This window comes from Budorcas taxicolor, chromosome 22, assembly GCF_023091745.1.
Source record: "Budorcas taxicolor isolate Tak-1 chromosome 22, Takin1.1, whole genome shotgun sequence".
Lineage (NCBI taxonomy): Eukaryota > Metazoa > Chordata > Mammalia > Artiodactyla > Bovidae > Budorcas > Budorcas taxicolor.
Window position 1 is genome coordinate 57,907,102 of NC_068931.1, and position 20,619 is coordinate 57,927,720.

The 20,619-nt window shown below is 46.7% G+C and overlaps 1 protein-coding gene across 7 annotated transcripts in view; it reads left to right on the plus strand.

Moving 5' to 3' along the window:
* The window catches only part of NEDD4L (NEDD4 like E3 ubiquitin protein ligase), a 371,669-nt gene that overhangs the window by 263,440 nt on the left and 87,610 nt on the right, over nucleotides 1–20,619 (plus strand). For all 7 annotated transcript variants that reach the window (XR_008201394.1, XM_052660361.1, XM_052660362.1 and 4 more), the window contains one exon: nucleotides 18,759–18,809. Coding sequence is in view for 6 of the 7 variants with exons in the window: in XM_052660361.1 (XP_052516321.1) it covers nucleotides 18,759–18,809 (51 nt within the window). In the remaining variant the exon portion in view is untranslated. The remainder of the gene's footprint in view (nucleotides 1–18,758; nucleotides 18,810–20,619) is intronic.

Genomic DNA, 20,619 nt, shown 5'->3' on the forward strand with positions numbered 1-20,619 from the left:
CTTGAAATTAAATCAAGTGATTATTGAAAATGTACCACGTGTTGACTAGGCACAGTGGGAGACAGAATGATATATAAAACTGTGTCTGCCCTGGGATTGTTTGTGATTTTGCCGGAAGGGAAGACATGCAGGTAAAATGAGTCCTGTGGAAAAGGTCACATTAGATCCCAAGAGCCAGGGAGTGGTACCGACAGTGGTTGCTCGAGCCCCTGCCTGTGTGCTTGGTGAGGATGGCTCTGCGTGCGTGAGCGCTTGACCCAGGAGAGACTCAGATGACCGTGTCCACTCGCCGCTTGGCTCTTCCCCATTGCATTGTTTTCCGCTGTCTCCAGGTCTTTTCCGAAAAGCTGCCTCTTGCGGGTGTGCCTTCTTGGATGTCATCTTCTTTCCTGTTGGACTTTGATGCTGCAAGTGTCTATTCTTCAGCATCTTTCTCCAGTAAAATAGCAGTTCAGTTTCTTGAATTTTCCTCTGTGCCAGCAAGCACAATCACTTCTGTCGATGAGTGATATAGAAAAAATTTTGGAAACGTAAGTTCATAGTAGAACCCATCTATTACAATATTAGGTTCTATCACTTGGAGAACTTGGAATTTACATGATTGTCACATATCTTAGTGAAAACCATGATAATATCCCTTTAAAAAATGATGATCTTTTCTGTATATACTTTAAGAGAAACTATATGTCTCTGAGTTGCAGTGCATGATTTTGATAAGAGTCCAGGGCTGTCTGCTGTTGAGTTTAACTCCAGGACCTTGGTTGTCTTCAGTAAATTCACAGAGACAACATGAAAAGATGGGACAAGTCCAAGTTTAAATCCTGGGTCCATCACCGTTTAGATCCTGGCTGTGCTGACTGGATGGTGTGAGGTCACTGAACTTTTTCTAAAGCACAATTCTTACATCTTCAAAAGAGGGCTAATAATGGTACCCCCCTCAGGGTTATTAGGACGGTTAAATGAGATAATGAGAACATCATGAGAAACGCTGGGCTGGAAGAAGCACAAGCTGGAATCAAGATTGCCAGGAGAAATATCAGTAACCTCAGATATGCAGATGATACTGCCCTTATGGCAGAAAGTAAAGAAGAACTAAAGAGCCTCTTGATGAAAGAGGAGAGTAAAAAAGTTGGCTTAATGCTCAACATTCAGAAAACGAGGATCATGGCATCTGGTCCCATCACTTCATGGGAAATAGATGGGGAATCAGTGGAAACAGTGGCTGACTTTATTTGGGGGGGCTCCAAAATCACTGCAGATGGTGACTGCAGCCATGAAATTAAAAGACGCTTACTCCTGGGAAGGAAAGTTATGACCAACCTAGATAGCATATTAAAAGGCAGAGACATTACTTTGTCAACAAAGGTCTGGATAGTCAAGGCTATGGTTTTTCCAGTAGTCATGTAGGGATGTGAGAGTTGGACTATAAAGAAAGCTGAGCGCCAAAGAATTGATGCTTCTAAACTGTGGTGCTGGAGAAGACTCTTGATAGGCCCTGGGACTGCAAGGAGATCCAACCAGTCCATCGTAAAGGAGATCAGTCCTCGGTGTTCATTGGAAGGATTGATGTTGAAGCTGAAACTCCAATACTTTGGCCACCTGATCCAAAGAGCTGACTCACTGGAAAAGACCCTGATGCTGGGAAAGATTGAAGGTGGGAGGAGAAGGGGACGACAGAGGATAAGATGGTTGGATGGCATCACTGACTCGGTGGTCATGGATTTGGGTGGTCTCCGGGAGTTGGTGATGGACAGGGAGGCCTGGCGTGCTGCGGTTCTTGGGGCTGCAAAGAGTTGGACACGACTGAGCAACTGAACTGAAATGAGATAATACATATAAAGTGCTTAGAACGTGGCCTTAAAATTTGTCTTTTCCTTCTCTCTCTTTTTTCCTTTCAAATAAAAAAAACAAACAAACGTCTGTGGGCTGGGCAGGTTTATTGGCCCTGATTAGCAGCCACCCTAAGTAATCAAATACTGTCCTGCCTGATCCCTTCCAACAAGCACATGATGACAAGTGCGACCTTCCTTGGGATACTGTTTCACCTTGGACATCAACCAAGCTTCTGAATTTCATTTTATATGACAACATCTTCTCATTCTTTTGTTCCCTGGGCTTCTCGAATTGCAGCGTAGTGTGTTTTTCCAGTAAACATCAAAATTAAATCAACATTTAGCTCCTTTGCAGCCTGTGTCTAGGAGTGACTTGTACCTCGACTGGGGATTGAGTAGCCATCACAGTTAACCATGACAGTGTGGAATACAGTCGTAACCATTATCTTTAATCACGTCTCCAAAGGTGTGCATATACTGTTGCTGCTAGACCGTAATGTACATGCACGCGCACCCCCTCTGTGCACGATCAGGTTGGCGAAGGCACATGGCGGGGCCCATCTTGGTTTGAACAACAGTCATCCTGGAGTTGACGATTCTATTAAAGTTCTTACCTGAATTTTAAGAACAAAAAGATTCCTCCCACGCAGAGGCACTAACTGCTCACACAGCGTGTGCACCCAGCATAGTAAACGACTGGGGAAGGCGCCACATCTGAGCTTTTGTCCACGAGCCGTCTTACGTCCCCTTCACAGGGAGAGAGCTGCGGACTGATAACGAAAAGCTGTTAGATTCCTTGACTGCGAGATACCAAGGTGGTTTTGTTTTTGGTTTGGCACATTGATGCCTAAAAAGAGAAATGGAATAGTGTGTACTAATGAATCAAAAACATTTTTCAGTGTCTTTGTATAAAAGGGATATATTTTGGTTTCTTTTTTAAAATTTCCCTTTGAAGCTAATCTCCATTACTGTGACTTTGAAATGCCCCCCGATTGTTTCCTCTGGATAGGTAGGGAAGAAAAACATGGACAGCTTTTACAGAGAAGGCCTGAGACAGATATCATCAGGTTATACATAGGTCATAAATGCATTGCTTAGAAAAGCCATCTCCTCCCCTATGCTGCTGGCCTGTCTTAGAGATGGATTGGGATGAGGGTGGTGGAGAGTTTAACAAAGACGTCTGGCCTTCATAGTTTTAAGAGTCATGGGCAACTCTTCTCAGTTCCTCTCAGAATGGCATCCAAAGCAAGGCCCAGCTTTGTAATTTATTCTCAACATGTAACTGTGGTCCCCTTATGCTCTGACACATAATCCACAGACTGGCTCCTGAAGGAATGGGTGAGGGTGAGCTAGCACCGGGCTAAGAAGACTTTTTATCCAGCAAAAAGCAAAAGGACACAAGACTTGGGGGTTATACCGTGACTCTTCAGAGAGCGTCCATGCTGGGAGAGAGCTCACACCTGGGCTGTGCTCTGTGCCAGCCCTCTGACCTTGCACAGACTACTTAGCCTTTCCTGGGCTTCGGTCTGCATGCCCATAGCGTGCTTGTCAGGAGGACTGAGGGAGATAAGTTACGTGAAGCACTTAGAATGTGCTGGGCCCAGGGTGATGGTCCCATACATACTAATTGTAATTGTTGGTTTGTTGCTTCAGATGAATTGTGTCATGCAGACCTCTGGGGGGGTTACTACCCTCAACTTCAGTAGAAGTGTTTGCTGTACTTTGTATCTGAGAAATATATTCAGTTTAATACTCCCTCCCACCTGATGGCCCTGGCACATCTAACGCTGTCCTGATTCTTCCAGTATGAAGGTTACTGTGCATTCTCACGCCACCTCTCAGCGTTGCTGTTGTCATCTTCCGCTTTGCTGATGAGGAAACTTAAACTTAGACTAAGTAACTGCATCAAGTCACCGTCAAAATACGGTGCAGGGCTGGGAGCAGAATGAAAGTCAGACAGAGCCACCGCCCCCTCTCTCAGTACTGCTGTGCACAGGGTCTGATCCTCAGCGGCTTCCCAGGAGGAGGAGAAAGCAATGCGGTCTGTGAAGTCATGTGTAGCTGCTTTGGACGTGGTAGTCAAAACAGCCCCTGCTCCACGATTGGATTCCAGTGTATTCTGGACTCTGCTGTGTGTGAGGGGCTCCACTGTGATTAAGTGTGAGATCCAGGGGGCAAAGTTGGGCAGTATACCACCCTGTCTCCTGTTCTAGGTTTTTCTTTCAGTTTCAGATTTAAAAAGTGGTGCATATTGCTTGATTTACAGACTGCTGTTGAAATTTCTGAGTTAATATTTTTGTCCAAAATTGACACGAAGGGCAAGAGAAACTGGTACAGTTAGTTTATCTCTTAAGTTCTGGGAACTGTACACATTTAAGAACCTTAGAATTACTGTATTTTATAATGGAGGTGATAAGACACAGAAATCTAAGAATTCTCCATGGAATCCGAGATTCCACGGTAAGTTAGGGCCCCAGGTAACTCCTTTAATACTTCTTCCTTTCAGCTATGTGGGAAAACTCAATGAGAGAACAGAGAAAAGAATGACAGTTTAAAGCTCATTTAAGTGTTTGCTTCATGTCTGGTTACCTGAGACTATTCAGTTCCCAGGGCCATTCCTGTAGATTGATACCCACTTCCATGTTCCAGTAATTAATGTTTAGCCCAGGAATGCAGTCACTGGATGTTTAATCTTGATGAAATCTGAAGCTTTGACCCATGAGAAGGTTAGGAATTACATGGGAATGTAGCTATATTTTTATGTGCCTTTTTTTTTATAGACCTCTGTACAGTTTATGGCTGTGAACACACAGACAGGCTCGTAAAGACAGTCTCCAATCCATGCTTCTTTCTGGGGAGGGAGGTACACTGTAGAATAACAGTGATTTAATATACTTGTCAGGCATCTCGTTTATTCGGTGTGGTGCTGGTTTTGCACATAGTGTTTCACTCTGATAGTTAAGGAGCTCACTCAAGGTCAGAGGGAGAGTGCCGCTTAACAGTTTTGCCGGGGTCCCTGCAACTGCTGATGGGATGCCTGTGCTTTCCAAGCTGGTATCTGCAGATCCCAAGTAGAAAGCAGGAGCGTTCCTTCACTCTGTTTCACTGAAAGATCTTTGTGGGAAAATCGTAACTCCTATTAAAATAAGCCATGGAACTACCGTGGTGGGTAATATGCAGAGTTCTCATTAACATTTAGGATGACCACCTCTTCCGTGAGAGTCATTAACCCTTGCCCCGCCAGTCCCTGCAGGAGACTTAGGGGAAGTGCCCAGCGGTGTGCATTTGGAAAAGTGGCAGTGTGGTGATGTCGGTAGGGGCTCATCCTGGCCCCTCGTGGCCCCAGCTAGTGGGAGGTGTTGGCTGAGAAGCTGGGGGTGGCGTCAGAGGATAACGGAAGGGGGTTAGTGTTGCTTCTTGCTGCAGTTATTTCATAGATGTTCTGAGCCTTCGTTGTGTAGTCTAGGGATTACTATTGATGATACAGTTTTCTTTAGGATTATGGGTTTAATGTTCTGAACAACACACATAAACAGACCCTTCTCTATGGCTTCTTTGTAAATTGATGAATAGCCTCACTGCAGATCATCTTTATATTAAAAAAAAAAATTTTAAGCTTAGACTAAGCTTTTTAATTCTTATTTAGCTTTCTTTCAGTCCTTGACATTACATTTCTTTTTCATGTATTTTTTTTTAAGGGATAATTAGCTTTACCACAGTCCACTGCATTTTTAAGGCTCTTTCCTCTGTTCTCCCCTTCGGATGGAACGGGGTTTCTCAAACTGTCTGTGCTGAGCTCTTTGCAATGCAAGTTTTTTGATTGGAGACCAGACCCGAGTTTCTAAAAATAGCCATTTGTTTATCATTGGCTGGTTATTGGCAGGGAAACCCACCCCACAACTCCTCTCATTTCTCAGCTTTCAAAATATAAGGCAATTTAAGCCCATTCCGTAGAAACCTGCACAGGCCTTCCACACACACTGACATTGGAAGTGTGTGATGGTTTATGAAGCAGGAAGTAAGAAGTGGTCATCACCCATTGTCCAGATGAGGAAACTGGTCCAGGGAAAGCTTAGAGCCTGAGGTCTCACTAGTTCCCGAGAAGCCAGCCTCTGGGCCTCTGAGGGTTCTTTTCCCTGGTGCACCACGCCCGTAATTTAAAACCTGTGCATTGAGGCTGTGTGCTTCTCAAAGACAGTACCTCCCTGGGCTTCCCAGGTGGTGCTTGTGGTAAAGAACCCACCTGCCAATGCAGGAGACACAAGAGACTCGAGTTCGATCTCTTTTTCAGGAAGATCCCCAGAAGGAGGGCATGGCAGTGCACTTCAGTACCTTTGCCTGGAGAGTCCCATGGACAGAGCCTAGCGGACTACCCCATAGAGTCACAAACAGTCTGACACGACTGGGCAACGTAGCTTGCATGCACCGCACGCTGCCTTGGAGCCGTCGGTGCAGGGCGTACAATGCAACGAAGGTGGGTTTCAGGGCCAGGCGTAAGGTGGCGCAGGAGAGGCGTCTAGGGTTCAGAATTCACTACTTTTAGAATATTTATTTATTTATTTGGCTGTGCCAGGTCTTAGTTGCGGCACTCAGCATCTTTGCTCTTCGTTGGCATGCGGGATCTATTCCCCTGACCAGGGATCAGACCCAGGTCCTCTGCGTTGGGAGCACGGAGTCTCAGCCACTGGACCACCAGGGAAGTCCTGGAGAGGGCAGATTTTAAGTAAGCACTTAAATCAGCATGAGCAGCCTCGCTGGGCTCTTCCTGGCTCCGGACCTAGTGGGTTTTCAAATGACGTGGGTGTGCGTCCACTTCTGGCACGGCGTGGCGAGCCCTTGAGTGTTCATCCCCTGTGGTCCTTAGGGAAGGTCACAGCCTTCCTGCAGGTTTCCCTTGTGTCGGGAGGCATCAGTAGGCTGAAGGTCTGGCGCCCAGGGTGCGGCTCCTGCCTTCCGTGGTCTGAGGGATCCAGACTTTTGATATGACATCGCAGGGTATGTTGGGGGCATTTTTCTCCCCTGTGGCTTTTAACCTAAGGTGCGCACACACACTCTCCCCTGTGTTTCTGGGCCTTCCTGGCTTGGATGCCAGCCCCACTGTGTGCTCTGAGTTTGGGCTCTTTACAACATGCTTCCTTGTCTGGAGACATTTCTGTCCCAGAGCTTCGGTTCCTTCCTGTTAGCTGTGTGGCTTCTGCTGTTGATCTTAAGCACAGCTCACTCAGGCAAGGAGCTCAGCCTTCAGTCTCCGCTTCCTGGGGATTTTCCTGGCAGCCACACAGTGACCTCTGTCCCCCTCTCTGCTTTACCCATTAATTAGGAAGTAGTCCAGTGCTTGAAGCTTTGCTAGCAGATCTGTCATCTGAAATTCCTTGGGTTGGAGCGGGGGAGGAGAGGGAAATCAGCTGGAACTGATGAGGATGGACTTCTCTTCACGTAAATGACGAAGCCGTCCCACTCCTGTGTCCACAGTTAGCTGGCTCCTAAGAAGTTCCATGTCGAAACAGAGGAAGGTACTGAAGTCAGAGAAAACTCGTGTTCAGATCTCAGCTTTGCCACTTTCTTGGTATAGAAAGTTAAACTTCTTTCTTCCCTGTTGCTTCAAGCAGGAGGTAGTTGAAAAATGAACACCAGATCATAAGAACGTTCCTACAGAATTACCCAAAAGATACTGTGAGCGCCTACGGAAGGAGTACAGGGGAGGGAAGTGGACTTGCACACGGTTCTCACCTGGGGGCGCTTTCGCCATCCACCCCTGGCCAAGACAGGACCGTTTGTGGAGTCATTTTTGATGGCCATGACTCGGGGGCTAGGGTTCCTTTTGCGTGTTGTGAATGTTGTGGGTAAAAGCCAGGTGTTTCTGAAACCCTGTAATGCATAGAACAGAGACGCTCCCCTCCCCAACAAAGTATTATATAGCCCCAAATGCCAGTGATGCTGAGGGTGAAAAGTCCTCGGTTATTGAATCTAATTGTCCCATCTAATACCCAGTGACTATGCAAAGTACAGTCATTACCATCTGTGTTTTACAGATGAGAAGATCGACCTTTGGTGTTGATTAAGAAACTTGCCTTTGGCTATTCAGCAGTTTCTAGATAGACATGGGACATTAGGTATAGATGGGTCCAAAGTCTTCAGCCAACCCAGTAGGTAGTGAGCTTCTAATCCCTGATGATGTTCAAAACCAGGCAGGGTGAGCAGCCACTTGAGGGATGGACAGAGAGGTGAGTCTCAGATACTTTTCAGTAAATGACTTTTGAGGTCCCTCCCTAGGATCACGTTCTCTGATTGTTTTGAAATGGGACTTGTCTTTTTAGCTCCAGCATCAGAATGCCGAGCAGATAGCCCTTGGCCCTGACCAGCGAGACCTCTGTGCTTTGTCCGAGCACCCATGGGTCTTGCTCCTGTTACTATCCCAGCCCTATCAGCAGAGGCTTCCATCCAGGGGCAGCCAGAAACCCACCCCACCCCCATCTCATGCACATTCCGGGCCCAGGCATGTGTAAATCAATCCAGCGGTTCTCATCTGGGAGCACAGCAGAGGCACAAAGGAAGGGAGACTGCCATTTATTATCCATTTCCTAATCAGTGTAATCCTTCCAGTGTCACAGGGAATCACAGTTGCTCTTCTGAGAAGAAGGAGAACCAAAAGATTTACTCACCGGTTGTCAACCCAGGCCTCAAATAAGCATGAGCTGAGAGCTTTTAAAACTCACCTGGGTTGGGGCCTCTCCGCTCCAAATGCAGTTGTCTCAGGTGAGGCCTGGGGAGCAGGGATTCAAGAGCCTCCCAGGAGATGGTAATGTCCAACCAGGCCAGGAGCCCCTGGCCAGCTCCACTCATTCTGCTCAGGGGGACTTCACTCAGGTACTTGTGGTGGGTACTCTGTCCTGAAGAGACGACCAGGAGGAGGAGGTGGTGCTAGGCCTTGCTTTCCAGGATGTCCTTCCAGGTTATAGCGAGGAGAAGAGGACCCCCTCTCTGGTCTTAAATTCACACCTACTGGGATCTTAAATGGACATTTCTCCTGATCGTTCCAATTCCTTATTTTAAATGGTATAATGTAAAGGTACAAGTAAACATTTGCTTTTTCACAAAGCTTTGAAGGTTTCCTTTCCAGGCTATTGTTCTCAACAGTGTAGTGTGCAAAGAAGCTTTTTCATTTTTATGGCTGCATTCCTGTACCCTGGAGGAGAAAGCTTTTGATACTTAATGAGTTTTGAGAGAAACTTTTTAAATAACCACCTAGTTAATGGCCTGACTTTATAATCAACTGTATGCTTTAAACTCTAGTCTCCAAACATTTTTTTGTTCAGTAAACCTTAGTAAATAATTTTGAAGCACTGTTTCTCACACATTTTAAGATGACATCTATTATTTTCAGTAACTCAATAAGTTACTAGTCAAGTAGTTGCAAAAGATGTAATTTTTAGTGTATGAAGTATTGTGTGCAAACTTTAAATATATTTCATAACCTATCCAGTATTTTGGTTTTCTCATCTTGTGATCAGACCGAGCTCTTTTTATGGAAAATACCTGCCATAAAATTGAATTAACCAAATCAGAGCTTATCGCTAAACCTGAGCCAGCCATATCAGGCTTATTTCCTGTCACTTAAACATCTGATTTCATCTCTTACATCAAACAAGAGAATTATCGGATAGATGGTAAACGTGCAAGACATTGTCATTCTGTGAGCCCCTCTTCCAGGGAAGGTAGGAATCTCTCTCCTGTGCCCTCCTTTTCAATCTGGCCTTTGTTTTGGTTTGCAGAGGTTTTTATACCCAGCAAACTGCGCCATGGTGAGATTAGGAAGGGTGAGAAGCAAACCTCTCTTTGGAAAGCAGGAGAAAGGAGTTGAGATTTAGGAAGGGCAAGGCAGCAGGAGGCAGAGGCTGTTTTCAGGCAGATTGAGTGTAGGGAAAAGGCCATTTGGAGGGGTTGAGAAAATGGTTTCTCTAAAACTGTCCCTGCCTGGATCCCCCAGAAAGTCTTCGTTTATCTTCAGGAGTCTGCCTGCTGCAGTCTGAAGAGATCAGCTTTGGGCCAGAGGGAAGCGACTAGTAAAAGAATGAGGAGTAGTCAGCTTCTTGCCATTTCTCTTCCAAACGTATAGTTTACTCATTTCACTTTCATTTTAAAATACAGGTAAAGAGAGAAGAATGCGTATAAGAATATGAACATGACAGTGTCCTAGAGTATGTTCCCTGGGAGTTTACAGATTGCAGGGACTGTATCCGGCAAATGTAAGCTGAGAGGATTTGGAGTTGGGGTCTGCAACACATCAAACTAAGGTCTTCTGCAGGTGGGGAAGCCTGCGTGCAGTGTGAGGTTAACCCTGTGCTGCTGGTGACAGCACAGACCCCAGAGCCAGCCTGCCTGGGTTCACATTCTGGCTGCTACTTTACTAGATCAGTGGCCTTGCGCAGGTTTCCCATCCTGCCAGAAACAGTTTCTGACACATGATTGACGAGCTGCATGTAAGCTTATTATTCTTTGCAGTCTTGAAGTTCTTACCAGAGTATGGCTGGAACTCTCCCCCAGGCAGTCTTTGATGGAGTCCATTGGCCAGAGATGGGATTTCAGCCAAGATACAGCCAATGCAGAAAGAGACTTATCAGGACCATCTGGGATGCCAAAGCTCCAGGGAAGTCAGTCAGTGTCCTTGTCTAAACCTATTTATCTCTGGTTCAGAGTCATCAGTCATTAAAATTCCAAGAAAGATACCACACAGCACTTATGTTCCATGTGATCTGTTTTTGCTTAAGGACAGTATTCCACAGGCCAAACTACTGTCCCGCCAAGCAAGGAGACGGACTACTGGTTCCAAATGCCTCGAAGTATGAGGAGGACCTTTGACCAGTAAACTTGTTAATGAAATCAAACTATAGAAATGGCATTGAGCCCATGGTGTCCCTAGGTGCACTTTCTTCCATCACTTGACCATTCTTTTACCCTGCACCTTGGTTACTGAAGGCACCTGTGAATCAGATAACTAAATCAGTTTATTGGTAGCTAAGTTAACAGATAAAGTACAGAATCCAGAACTATCTTTACTTGTTCTTTATTCATTTAATCTGTCATTAAAATTGCTTGCAGAAAAACTGATTTTTAAACTTCTCCAGAGAAGGAATGAGACCCTTACCCTGCAAAGAATCACTATAGCCTGAAATCTTGAGAAATGAAAACAGCTTTGCATGATCTGATCAGATCAGAAGCACAAAGTGAAGTAGTATCGTGTCATTAAATGAACCCAGTGCACATCTTCCTTTTAACTTTCAAGTTTAATGTCAGGTCAATTTGCTCTGTAACAAGTAGAATATATGTGAATGTTTATCTTATCACATCAGGTTGTAGTCATTAAAAATTGATACTTTATTCAGCAAATTTACCATTCCTTTCACAAGGAATGACAGTGATGCCCAAGATTTTCTCGAGGGGCATTTTTGACAGAGATCAGTTAGCCTTATAGGAACCTGTCAGGGCCGCTGGTGGGGAGCTGTTGTGTGGCTGGGCAGCTCTGAGGCGAATGTGAGAGGGCACCAGGCCAGGCCCCAGGCCGTGGAGGGGTGACTGGCCGTGGCCACCTCCCCTCTCTGAAATGACACACAACAGTAGACCACAGCCTGTGTTACCAAGCACGTCTGGGCTGGAGGAAAGCTTCCTTACAGATGAAATAAAGAGATGAATATTGGGGTGGCCCTGTGGGGCTAATGCCCCCACAGGCCATAGGCAGCCCCTCTGCCCTGGGTGGGAGGCACCCCCAAGCCCAGCCATGCCTCTCCCCGTCCCTGGCCTTTGCCTCCACTGACTTCCAGGACTGCCTTCTGTCATGGCCCAGCAGTTGCTCTCCCTGTGACAGTGTACTGACCGTGACAGTGTACTGACCGTGACAGTGGCTTCCCCAGGCACAGCAGTCAGGGCCTCGCATGGGGCGCGGTCCTCGCTCCCTGGTCCCACGGTGAACAGCCTCCAGGCTGTCCAGGAGGGTCTGGAAGAGACATGCTGTGAACCAGCAACCCCACCCTTGGACCCCCGCGTGGTCCAGCCCCTTGCGTGGTCTCCTCTGAACAACTCGGCGCTCTTCCTAAACACCTCCCTCAGAGTCCTCTCCTCCAGTCAGTTCGCCCTCCCGCTATCCAGGGACCTTTCTAAACGCAGTCCTCGCCAGTCTTTCCCTCCCTCACGTCCTCGTGTCCTCTCGCCCCAGGATGCCATGCTCCCCCATCACCGTGTTGGGCCGGCCGCATCACCTCCTCTCTGCCCCGAGAACCCCCTTCCCCTGGTCTTCTCTTCAGGCCCCCGAGCCTCTCCCCGGATCCAGCTTCACAGCATCCTCTTTCCACCCCGATCTGTCCCCCGGCAGCCTCCTGCTTCTGACCCCGCGTGAAGATGTCCTCCTTCGTGAGGTCACGCCTGCCCTTGACCCCGGATAGAATCGGTCACTTCCGTCCCCCTGACCCGCCCCCATCCCTGCCGCCGCCCATTCGTATCTCTGAGGTGAGGACCGCCTTGGCCGCCGTACGTGGCTACAGAGCACTTGAAACGCAGACGGTCCAGAGCGAGGTGTGCCGTAGGCGAGAAGCCTACGCCAGATTTCAAAGGCTTTGTTAATGGTCTTTATGCTGATTATGTGTTGAGATGATAATATTTTGAATATCTTGGATCAACTAAAAATATATCCTTAGAATTAATTCCACCTGTTTATTTTTCTCAAACAGGACTTACAAGTTTTCATGTTCTAGGTGGGGCTCCTGTTACATTTCTCACGGTCAGGGCCGATTAGCTTCCATCACTAGGTGGTGAGGGCACCAAGTCTGTGCCTTTCAGGCTGGACACAGTGGAGTGCAGTCTGCCTGTGGGTGACCCCCTGCTTGAAGTGACCTCAGCAGAGCTGCTCACATTTCATGTTTCTGGTTCCCAAGTCTCTTCCCCAGTGTTTGTACTCCCAGAGTTTATGGGATCGTAAGTTCAGAGTATCAGGTTTGGCAGAAGGCTATAATTCCTATGGCCCTCAGCTGACCCCTGGCCTGGAAGATGCTCATCCTTGGATGGGGGAGAGGACTGGCCTGTGCCCTTGAGCCTCCTCCATCATCACCACCCCACCCTCAGAAGGAGGGGAGACGTCAAGCCCATCTCACTCCTCGTGTGGAAGCAGGACAGCCCTGGAGAAGCCGGGAGCCCCAGAGCTCCCGGAGCTCTGGCTTCTCAGCCCAGTTTGCCTTGATCTGGTCATGCTCCTCGTGGAAGCCAGGCCGCTTCTGCTCAGCTGGTGTAGTCTTTGCCAGCAGGATGGTTCTTTGCTCTCTCCCCACCTCTGTGCTTGTCTTCTGAATTTCAAGCAGAGTGTCCCTTAAAATAGAGGTGCTCATGATCACGCACCAGCCACAAGGTTTGGTTCTGCTCGCTTACCCAGCATGAATTTACGGGAGCCTATAAAAGTCCTGCGAGCTTGCTCTGACATCTTGTTGATGGGGAGGTCTTGTTTGTTGTTAGAAATAAGAGCCGCTGTCTCCAGGACACACCCTGTCCTGTTTTAGTGAATGGGAGGTTTCAGCCCTGACCTCTAAAAAGTAAATGGCAGAGAGGCTGGAGGGGTGAAAACTGTGCAAAAAAATCCCTTTTGTTTGGATTTTGTGTCCTGGTGCATGTCAAGTGGATTTTGGTAAGAGCACATGTGTTCAGGGGGTGTCATCACTATACCTTTTTTTTTTTTTAGTGGAATGCCACCTAGCTGTTTGATTAAGGTAGCTTTGACCATGTATTTCGGAACAATTCAAAGTCAGAAAGGCTTGGAAGTCAGAGGCACCAGGTGGTAAAATGTTGGACCATGTGATGCGTCGGGTGGGTGGAACCAAACACTCTCTCTTCCTAAACTGCGGCAGCTCTGCTGTCAGAGGACAGACGCTGGAGTGCGTGGAGGATGTGCAAGAAAGGATATTCCTCCGTCCTTTGGACGTGGCGGCAAAGGCATCTCATGCTCCCTTGAGGAATGAGACAGCATCGAAAACTCAGTACATCTCAACCTCCAGACAGTAGACTGTTGAAGAGAGTCACTACATTTGTGACGTTTTGTCTAAAAGCTTTTGCAAAAGTTTGCCAAGCCATTCAGTTATTTAAATAATTCAAAGTACATGCTTCAGAAGTCACTCTAAAAATAGAACCTGTTTCCCTGTCTGGTGGGTGCTGTGTGCCTCACCAGGAAGCAGTGTTTACTGGTTTAGCAGCAAAACAAAGGTTGTTTTTCTGTCTCACTGTTCAGAGCTGGGAGGTTTACCTTGATCTGTAACATACGAAGATCTAATCTTTCCCATAGGGCCTCCCTGGTTGCTCAGTGGTAAAGAATACGCCTGTCAAGACAGGAGACTCAGGTTCGATCCCTGGGTCAGGAAAGATCCCCTGGAGAAGGAAGTGGCAACCCACTCCAGTATTCTCGCCTGGAAAATCCCATGAACAGAGGAGCCTGCCGGGGCTACAGTCTATGGGATCGTGAAAGAGTTGGACATGACTTAGCAACTAAACAACAACAGTCGTTTATGTCTTTACTCTTAAATTCCTTTTCTGTGGCTGATGTCTGTTTCCTCTCTACATCTCTTTCATTTGTCTTGAGAAATTCTCAGTATAGTTTTCTTATCACTCCTTAATGATTTCTGTGACATTGGTAGCACTGGATGGGTTTCATTGGCCAACACTGAGTAGCTTTCAAACTTGTGATGGTGGCAGGGCATAAGAAATGAATTTTACAAAACAATTTAGGACATGCATTCATATACGTATGTAACTGAAACAGATTACTTGAAACAGTACTTACATTTCCTGTGAGACTCTTTAATATTTTCTATTCCATTACACTGATGCTTCTTATGAATTAACTAGTGAAACTGCAAATCACAATTAAAACAAAAACACTGCCTTCACGTATAGCTCTTATGTTACTTGTGGGTCATTCTGCCTTCTGAGAGTCACTGGTCCTTTCTGATACAGCCTTTCCTGAAAAGCCTTCCTGCTGACCCAAGCTTTTCCTGCCAGCACCCCTCACTTGCAGGGCTCTTCTCCCCACAGAGTGCCCCTGCTCCCCTGCAGCCTAGATGTGAAATGCACAGCCTTAGCCTAGTGCTTGCACGGTGACCTCTGGTCATCAGTACATAGGAAGATTCAGATCACATCCTTCAAGTGCAGTGCAACCTGAAGACCAGCCGTCTGTGTTGTTTCTTGAATCGGTGTGTTCTTTGAGAAATTGATGCTCGTTTATTTTGTGAGGACAGCTAAGCCTGGTGTCCAGTTCAAGGCTGGCAGCTCCCACCCAGTGTGTACCAGAAGAAATGTCTGAGGGCTGCATTGGGGTTTCTCTGGAGCTGCTGTGATGGTCCCCAAGCTTCGGGGCCCAGTGATAGTCCCACACATCTCTCCATGGACATGGCATCCTGGTCCGTTCTTATTTAAAAAGGAACAGTTATTTTAAAGGGGCATGGGGGAGAGTGGGCCTATAGGTAGTTAATCATCATTTGGAGCACAAACTCTGAGATAGTGTCTGGTATATTTATTTCACTTTTCCAGTAATAGAATATAGATTTTTGTTTCCCCTTATGCGACACATCTCAAGGGCTCCAGTTTGCATTGTCATTACATTGGGAAAATATTTGATGGCTTGTCAGAAGGGAACATTTATAATTGTGTTTCTAGCCTGCACATTTTCAGCCTCTGGAACAGCGTGACAGGTAATTGAGGTTGAAATTGACAGCGTTTACCACTTAAAAATGAGCACAAGAAATGCCCGTATGCACTGTGTGAAGTGGAAACTAATTTGGTTTTTGTAAGCGCTTTAGGATTAACGGGAACTTCCCAGGTGGCTCAGCAGTAAAGAACCCACCTGCCAATGCAGGAGATTCAAGTTCAATCCCTGGGTGGGGAAGATGCCTTGGAGAAGGAAATGGCAACCCACTCCAGTGTTCTTGCCTGGGAAGTCCCATGGACAGAGGAGCCTGGCGGGCTACAGTCCACGGGATCACTAAAAAGTCGGGCATGACTGAATAAACAACAACAAGGGTTAACATGATGCTTGGTGGAAGTGGTTTTGTAATGGAAACTATTTAAATGATTTGAATATTGTGTTTTCATAACATTGGTGCAGGGTGTCATCCTGAAGCAGTGGTGACCTCAAGATGTTGTGATGACCTCAAACCTTGGCTCTCTAGGGCCCACAGGTGGGGACCCTGCCGTATCAGCACACCCAGGTGTCCTGGAAATAGCCCTGCTTCTCATTTTGGCGCAGAGGCCATGCATTTTGACTCTCTGGTCGCTCCTAGCACTCCTCAACAGTGATATTGGAGGCACGTTTTATCACTGGTGTAGTGTCACTAATCTAAATATTCTGCATTGCTTGAAATGTCTGTGGTTCTGTCAGCAGTGGGATGTTTTGAAACCTAGATCTTACCAGCATGTTCCAGTGACTGGTGAATCACTTGTTTAAGCCAGTTCCTCTTGACCATGTGCTATTCTATACACTTGATCCCCATTTTATTTTTAAAATGATTTTATTACCGTTACCTTTGATGTAAACCAGAAAATAAGAGCCTCGTGTTTAATGGTGAGGTTGCCTCGTCGTCTTCTGTTATAGGAATTATTGTGTTTCTTTTTTTCTTTTTTTTTTTTTTTTAATGTAACTAGAAACCTTGTTAAGGTACAAGTGAAGCCATCTAGCTTTGCAGCGAGTACCGTGGGGATCCATTAAACTGCTGCTTTGAGGCATGGAGCCAAGTTGGAACAAGAGGTTTTGTTCAAGATAACATGCCAGATGGGCATTTTAGGCAGAACCGTCCTCCCCAAAGCCTCATATACTGTGCTGTCATCAAAGTCTCTTCTCATCCATACTGTTGAGAACCAGCATCCTGATGAGAAGCCCAAGGCTGGTGCCCAGCCGAGTTGTCCTGCTGTTAACGAGATGCGGGACAAAGTATTGGTTAAGAGCCAAGACTCTGGAACCAGTCTACCCAGCTAGCAACCTCTCTGGTCTCTAGATTCCCCATCTGTAAAATGGGCATAATAATCGTGCCCATCCACTGCAGCTGCTCACTGAAGATTTGGTGTGCCCTGAACACAGCACCTGCTTTGCTACAATAGCCCTTAGGGGCCAGCGCCTGTCTCTAGATTCAGATGGTGAACTCATCTGATGGGTTTAGAAGTCTAACATCTCCCTCCCAAAACAGCGCAGGAACGTGGATGTTTCATGAATTTTTGTGAAGATGTACTTCAAGTTAACGGTAGAGTAGCCAAAGAGAGCAGATTATGAAACAGAGCTCTGGGATCAAAGTGTCTCCTTCTGATGCTCCTCCCCGAGTCCTTGTCCTTCCTGGCATCAGCACCAGTAGCTGGCCAGGAGAGGGACAAGGGCAGAACCTCATTACTCTCATTAGGGAGACACACAGTCTGTAGTCAGGAGTCAGGCAGCTCTGAGTTTCTAATGGTGAAATTAACTGACATGCACACAATTAAATCAGCCACATTCAGAATGGGACTGCCCCCTAATTGTTTGGACAGTGAAGACGTCTGTGCTGACTGTTGCTCGTTAAGCGGTACATCTTTGGCACCTCAGGGCCTTGTGCATGGTGGGCGGAGGCAGATGTATCTGAGGAAATAGAAGAAAACAGCCTCATCAGAAGGGTGGGAACTCTTCTCAGGCTTTGGCACACTCAGCCAGTGGTGACGTTGATCTTTCGTTACCCTTCACATATTCTAGAGGAGACAGACAGCTTTCTAGTCAATCAGATTTTAAAAATTACTTAAAAGAACATCCTAAGTATGGAATAGATCAGTGCAGTAAATCTCATTCACATTTACCTGCTGCCACTTTTAAATGCAAGAGGCGAATTTTTTTTCAAGTGCATTTGAAAAGTTCATTTTATAAATGAGAAAATTTCACAGTAAGACTGAAAGTAAGAGCCCAGAGTTTGGAATGTGGAACTCTGGATTCTCTCTCGGGCTCCTCAAGCTGGTAGTGGGACAAGTCTGATGGTGTCTGTGAAGAACTTTCTAACTATCATAGGCGTTTGAATGTGGGCGGTTTTTTTTTTTTTTTTTTTAATGAGGTTGGCGAGGATAGCGGAAGTCATCATCATGATTCTTCCAATTCATATCGCGGGCCATCTGGGTATCAGGGGCTGTGATGCACATGCCCCTAAAGCAGGATGTTGTGTCCAGTGGCCTGCTGGACACCCCGGGGTCTGGGCCAGAGCCGCTGACCCTGACTTTAAGATTTACCATGATTCCCAGAGTCTGAAAAGGCACATGTGAGCTTACCCACATAAATTTTCGTTGAGGTCTGTGCAGCAGATATAGATAGGAAGAAGTACCATGTGTCCAAAATTATAACCAGTAGATAATCCACGAACTTAGATTGTGAAGCAGTATAATTACTAGGTTGAAAGTTCAGGGCCATTTTTTAATAAGTAATGTACAAGATGTATTAGTAACTGGCTTCTGTACTCTTTCCCAAGACTGAGCTCTCAAGGAGCTCTTTCATTTATTACACTTTATACATATTCATGAAAATTGGCCCCAACATTTCTTTACCAACTTCTCTTTAAACTGGGCCAGCTGTACCCCCAGGCCCTCTGGAATCTCAGGTATCCCTTCCCTGGCTGACTGCCTGCTCCCCAAGTCCAAGAGAGGCTCTGTCTCCAGTCTCTTGGGTGATCGATGCCCTGCAGGGTGTCTGCCAGCTGAAGATCAGGTGTTTGAGGCCTTGGGCTCACCCATCTCCAAGGCAACAACCATCTGTGGCTCACCTGGGCCTCTGTCTTCAACCCATCCCCACCATTCTCCCAGCCCAGACCCTGGACTTTTCTCTGTTTGTAAAGAAACATGTTTAAGAATGTTGACACTCACGCAATAGATGAAAACACTAATTACTTTCTCTCTTCTTAACAGACACGGGACGACTTCCTGGGACAGGTGGACATACCCCTTAGTCATCTCCCGGTAAGATCGGTCGCCTACTTTATAACACGTGCAGTAAATGGCAGTTTCTGTTTGCAATTCAGGGTTATTTTCAGGGCAGTATTTCCTCCACACTGTGGAGAAGGCTGAAATGAAGCACAGATACTGTGAGCCTGACCCCTTCTAGAAGGTGGTCCTTTCAAGAGGCTAGGAGATCACTTAATTGTAAAAACCAGGCGTCCTTGAACCATCTACAGATATCTATCAGCGTCACCAGCTACTTTCTTATCTCATCTTCCTTTGTCACTTCATACAAAACAGCTGCCTGCTTCTGCCAGTCCCCTTCCCCTTGTCACTGGAATGTGCTCGCAAGTTCATCCTCTGGCTCTGACCACGTGTGACCCCTCTGTCTGGGATTGTGCACTCTGTGTCTCCTGCACGTCACCTACACAGACTGTGCTTCCGTGACTTTGGTCATGGCTTTCTTGGTTGGCACAGAGGCGAAAGAAGAGATGCTCTTGTCCTAAGTGAACTTGTCAGCTGGAAAGACTCTGGTTTCAGAAACGATACCGGGTCAGCACGTGTGCTGTTGCTAGTAATCCTCTGCTCAAACGTGTAGCAAAAGGACGGGGGCTATTGACTGTGACTGAGCTGAAAGGTGACTCCGGTGTGTTCCAGTACCAATCGAATGGGGGCCCAGGCCTCCCTGGCGAAAGGTAAATGGCTTTGTGCTCCAGCTCTCCTTCCTCTTCCCCAGGGCATCGTGAAGTGCCCTCAGTAGCACCTCAGTAGTGCCCAGTCATGCCTCACTCTTTAAGACCCCATGGACTGGAGCCCACCAGGCTCCTCTGCCCACGGAATTCTCCAGGCAAGAATATGGGATTGGGTAGCCATTCCCTTCTCCAGGGGAATCTTCCCAACCCAGGGATCAAACCTAGGTCTCCTGCATCGCAAGCAGATTCTTTACCATCTGAGCCACCAAGGAAACCCCCACAATAGCAACTAAGAGAGACTAAGTCAAATGTTTCTGCCTTCCAAGGGCATTTTATAAATCGTCTATAAACTAAAATCACCCAAACCACCTAGTATGAGCCTGCTGCTGTGTTGAAGCTGTAGCTGTCACTCTCTATTAAAGACCAAGAAAGGCCGTCTTACCCAGGAAGCTTTTGAAGATCTGTTGTGAGGGACTGTGACGGCAAGCACTTTACTCCTGTTTACTCAGGGGAGCTATTAAGGACAAAAGGTTTGAAGCTCATTCCCTTCCCAAAGATTGGAAACAGCAGTAATGACATTAGAATATCTTTGTTTATCTCTGCATAAAAACCTGAAGCTCCAAGATGGTCGTGGAAAGTGGTCATATGCTCGAGATGGATTCCATAAGCCTTGAGAACACTGATTGTCCTTTTACGGTCCCTCTGAGAGCGCAGGGGTGTCTCCACCTTGTGCAGAAAGATTGTTCATGTATTTCTACATCAGTGGGTGTTCTCTCCATGCTCTTCAGGCTGAAGCTGTAATCACATTACATTTTTAGACAGTGTTGGTTGTTTGGCCACTTCTTACATGGGTGTCCCCAACCACCCTTTTCCCTAACATAAAAACCGCATCACAGGGACTTTCCTGGTGGTCCAGTGGCTAAGACTCCACGCTCCCAATGCAGAGGGCCCAGGTTCAATCCCTGGTCAGGAAACTAGGTCCCACATGCCATAACTAAGACCCAGCACAGCCAAATAAATAAATAACAAAACACACACACATCATAGTCAAGGCCAATTATGTACTTAAGAGGTGCAGCTGGCATTTTTGAACAACCTGCTCCAGTTCCCTGTTTGAGAGAGGGAGCATGGGTTGGTTT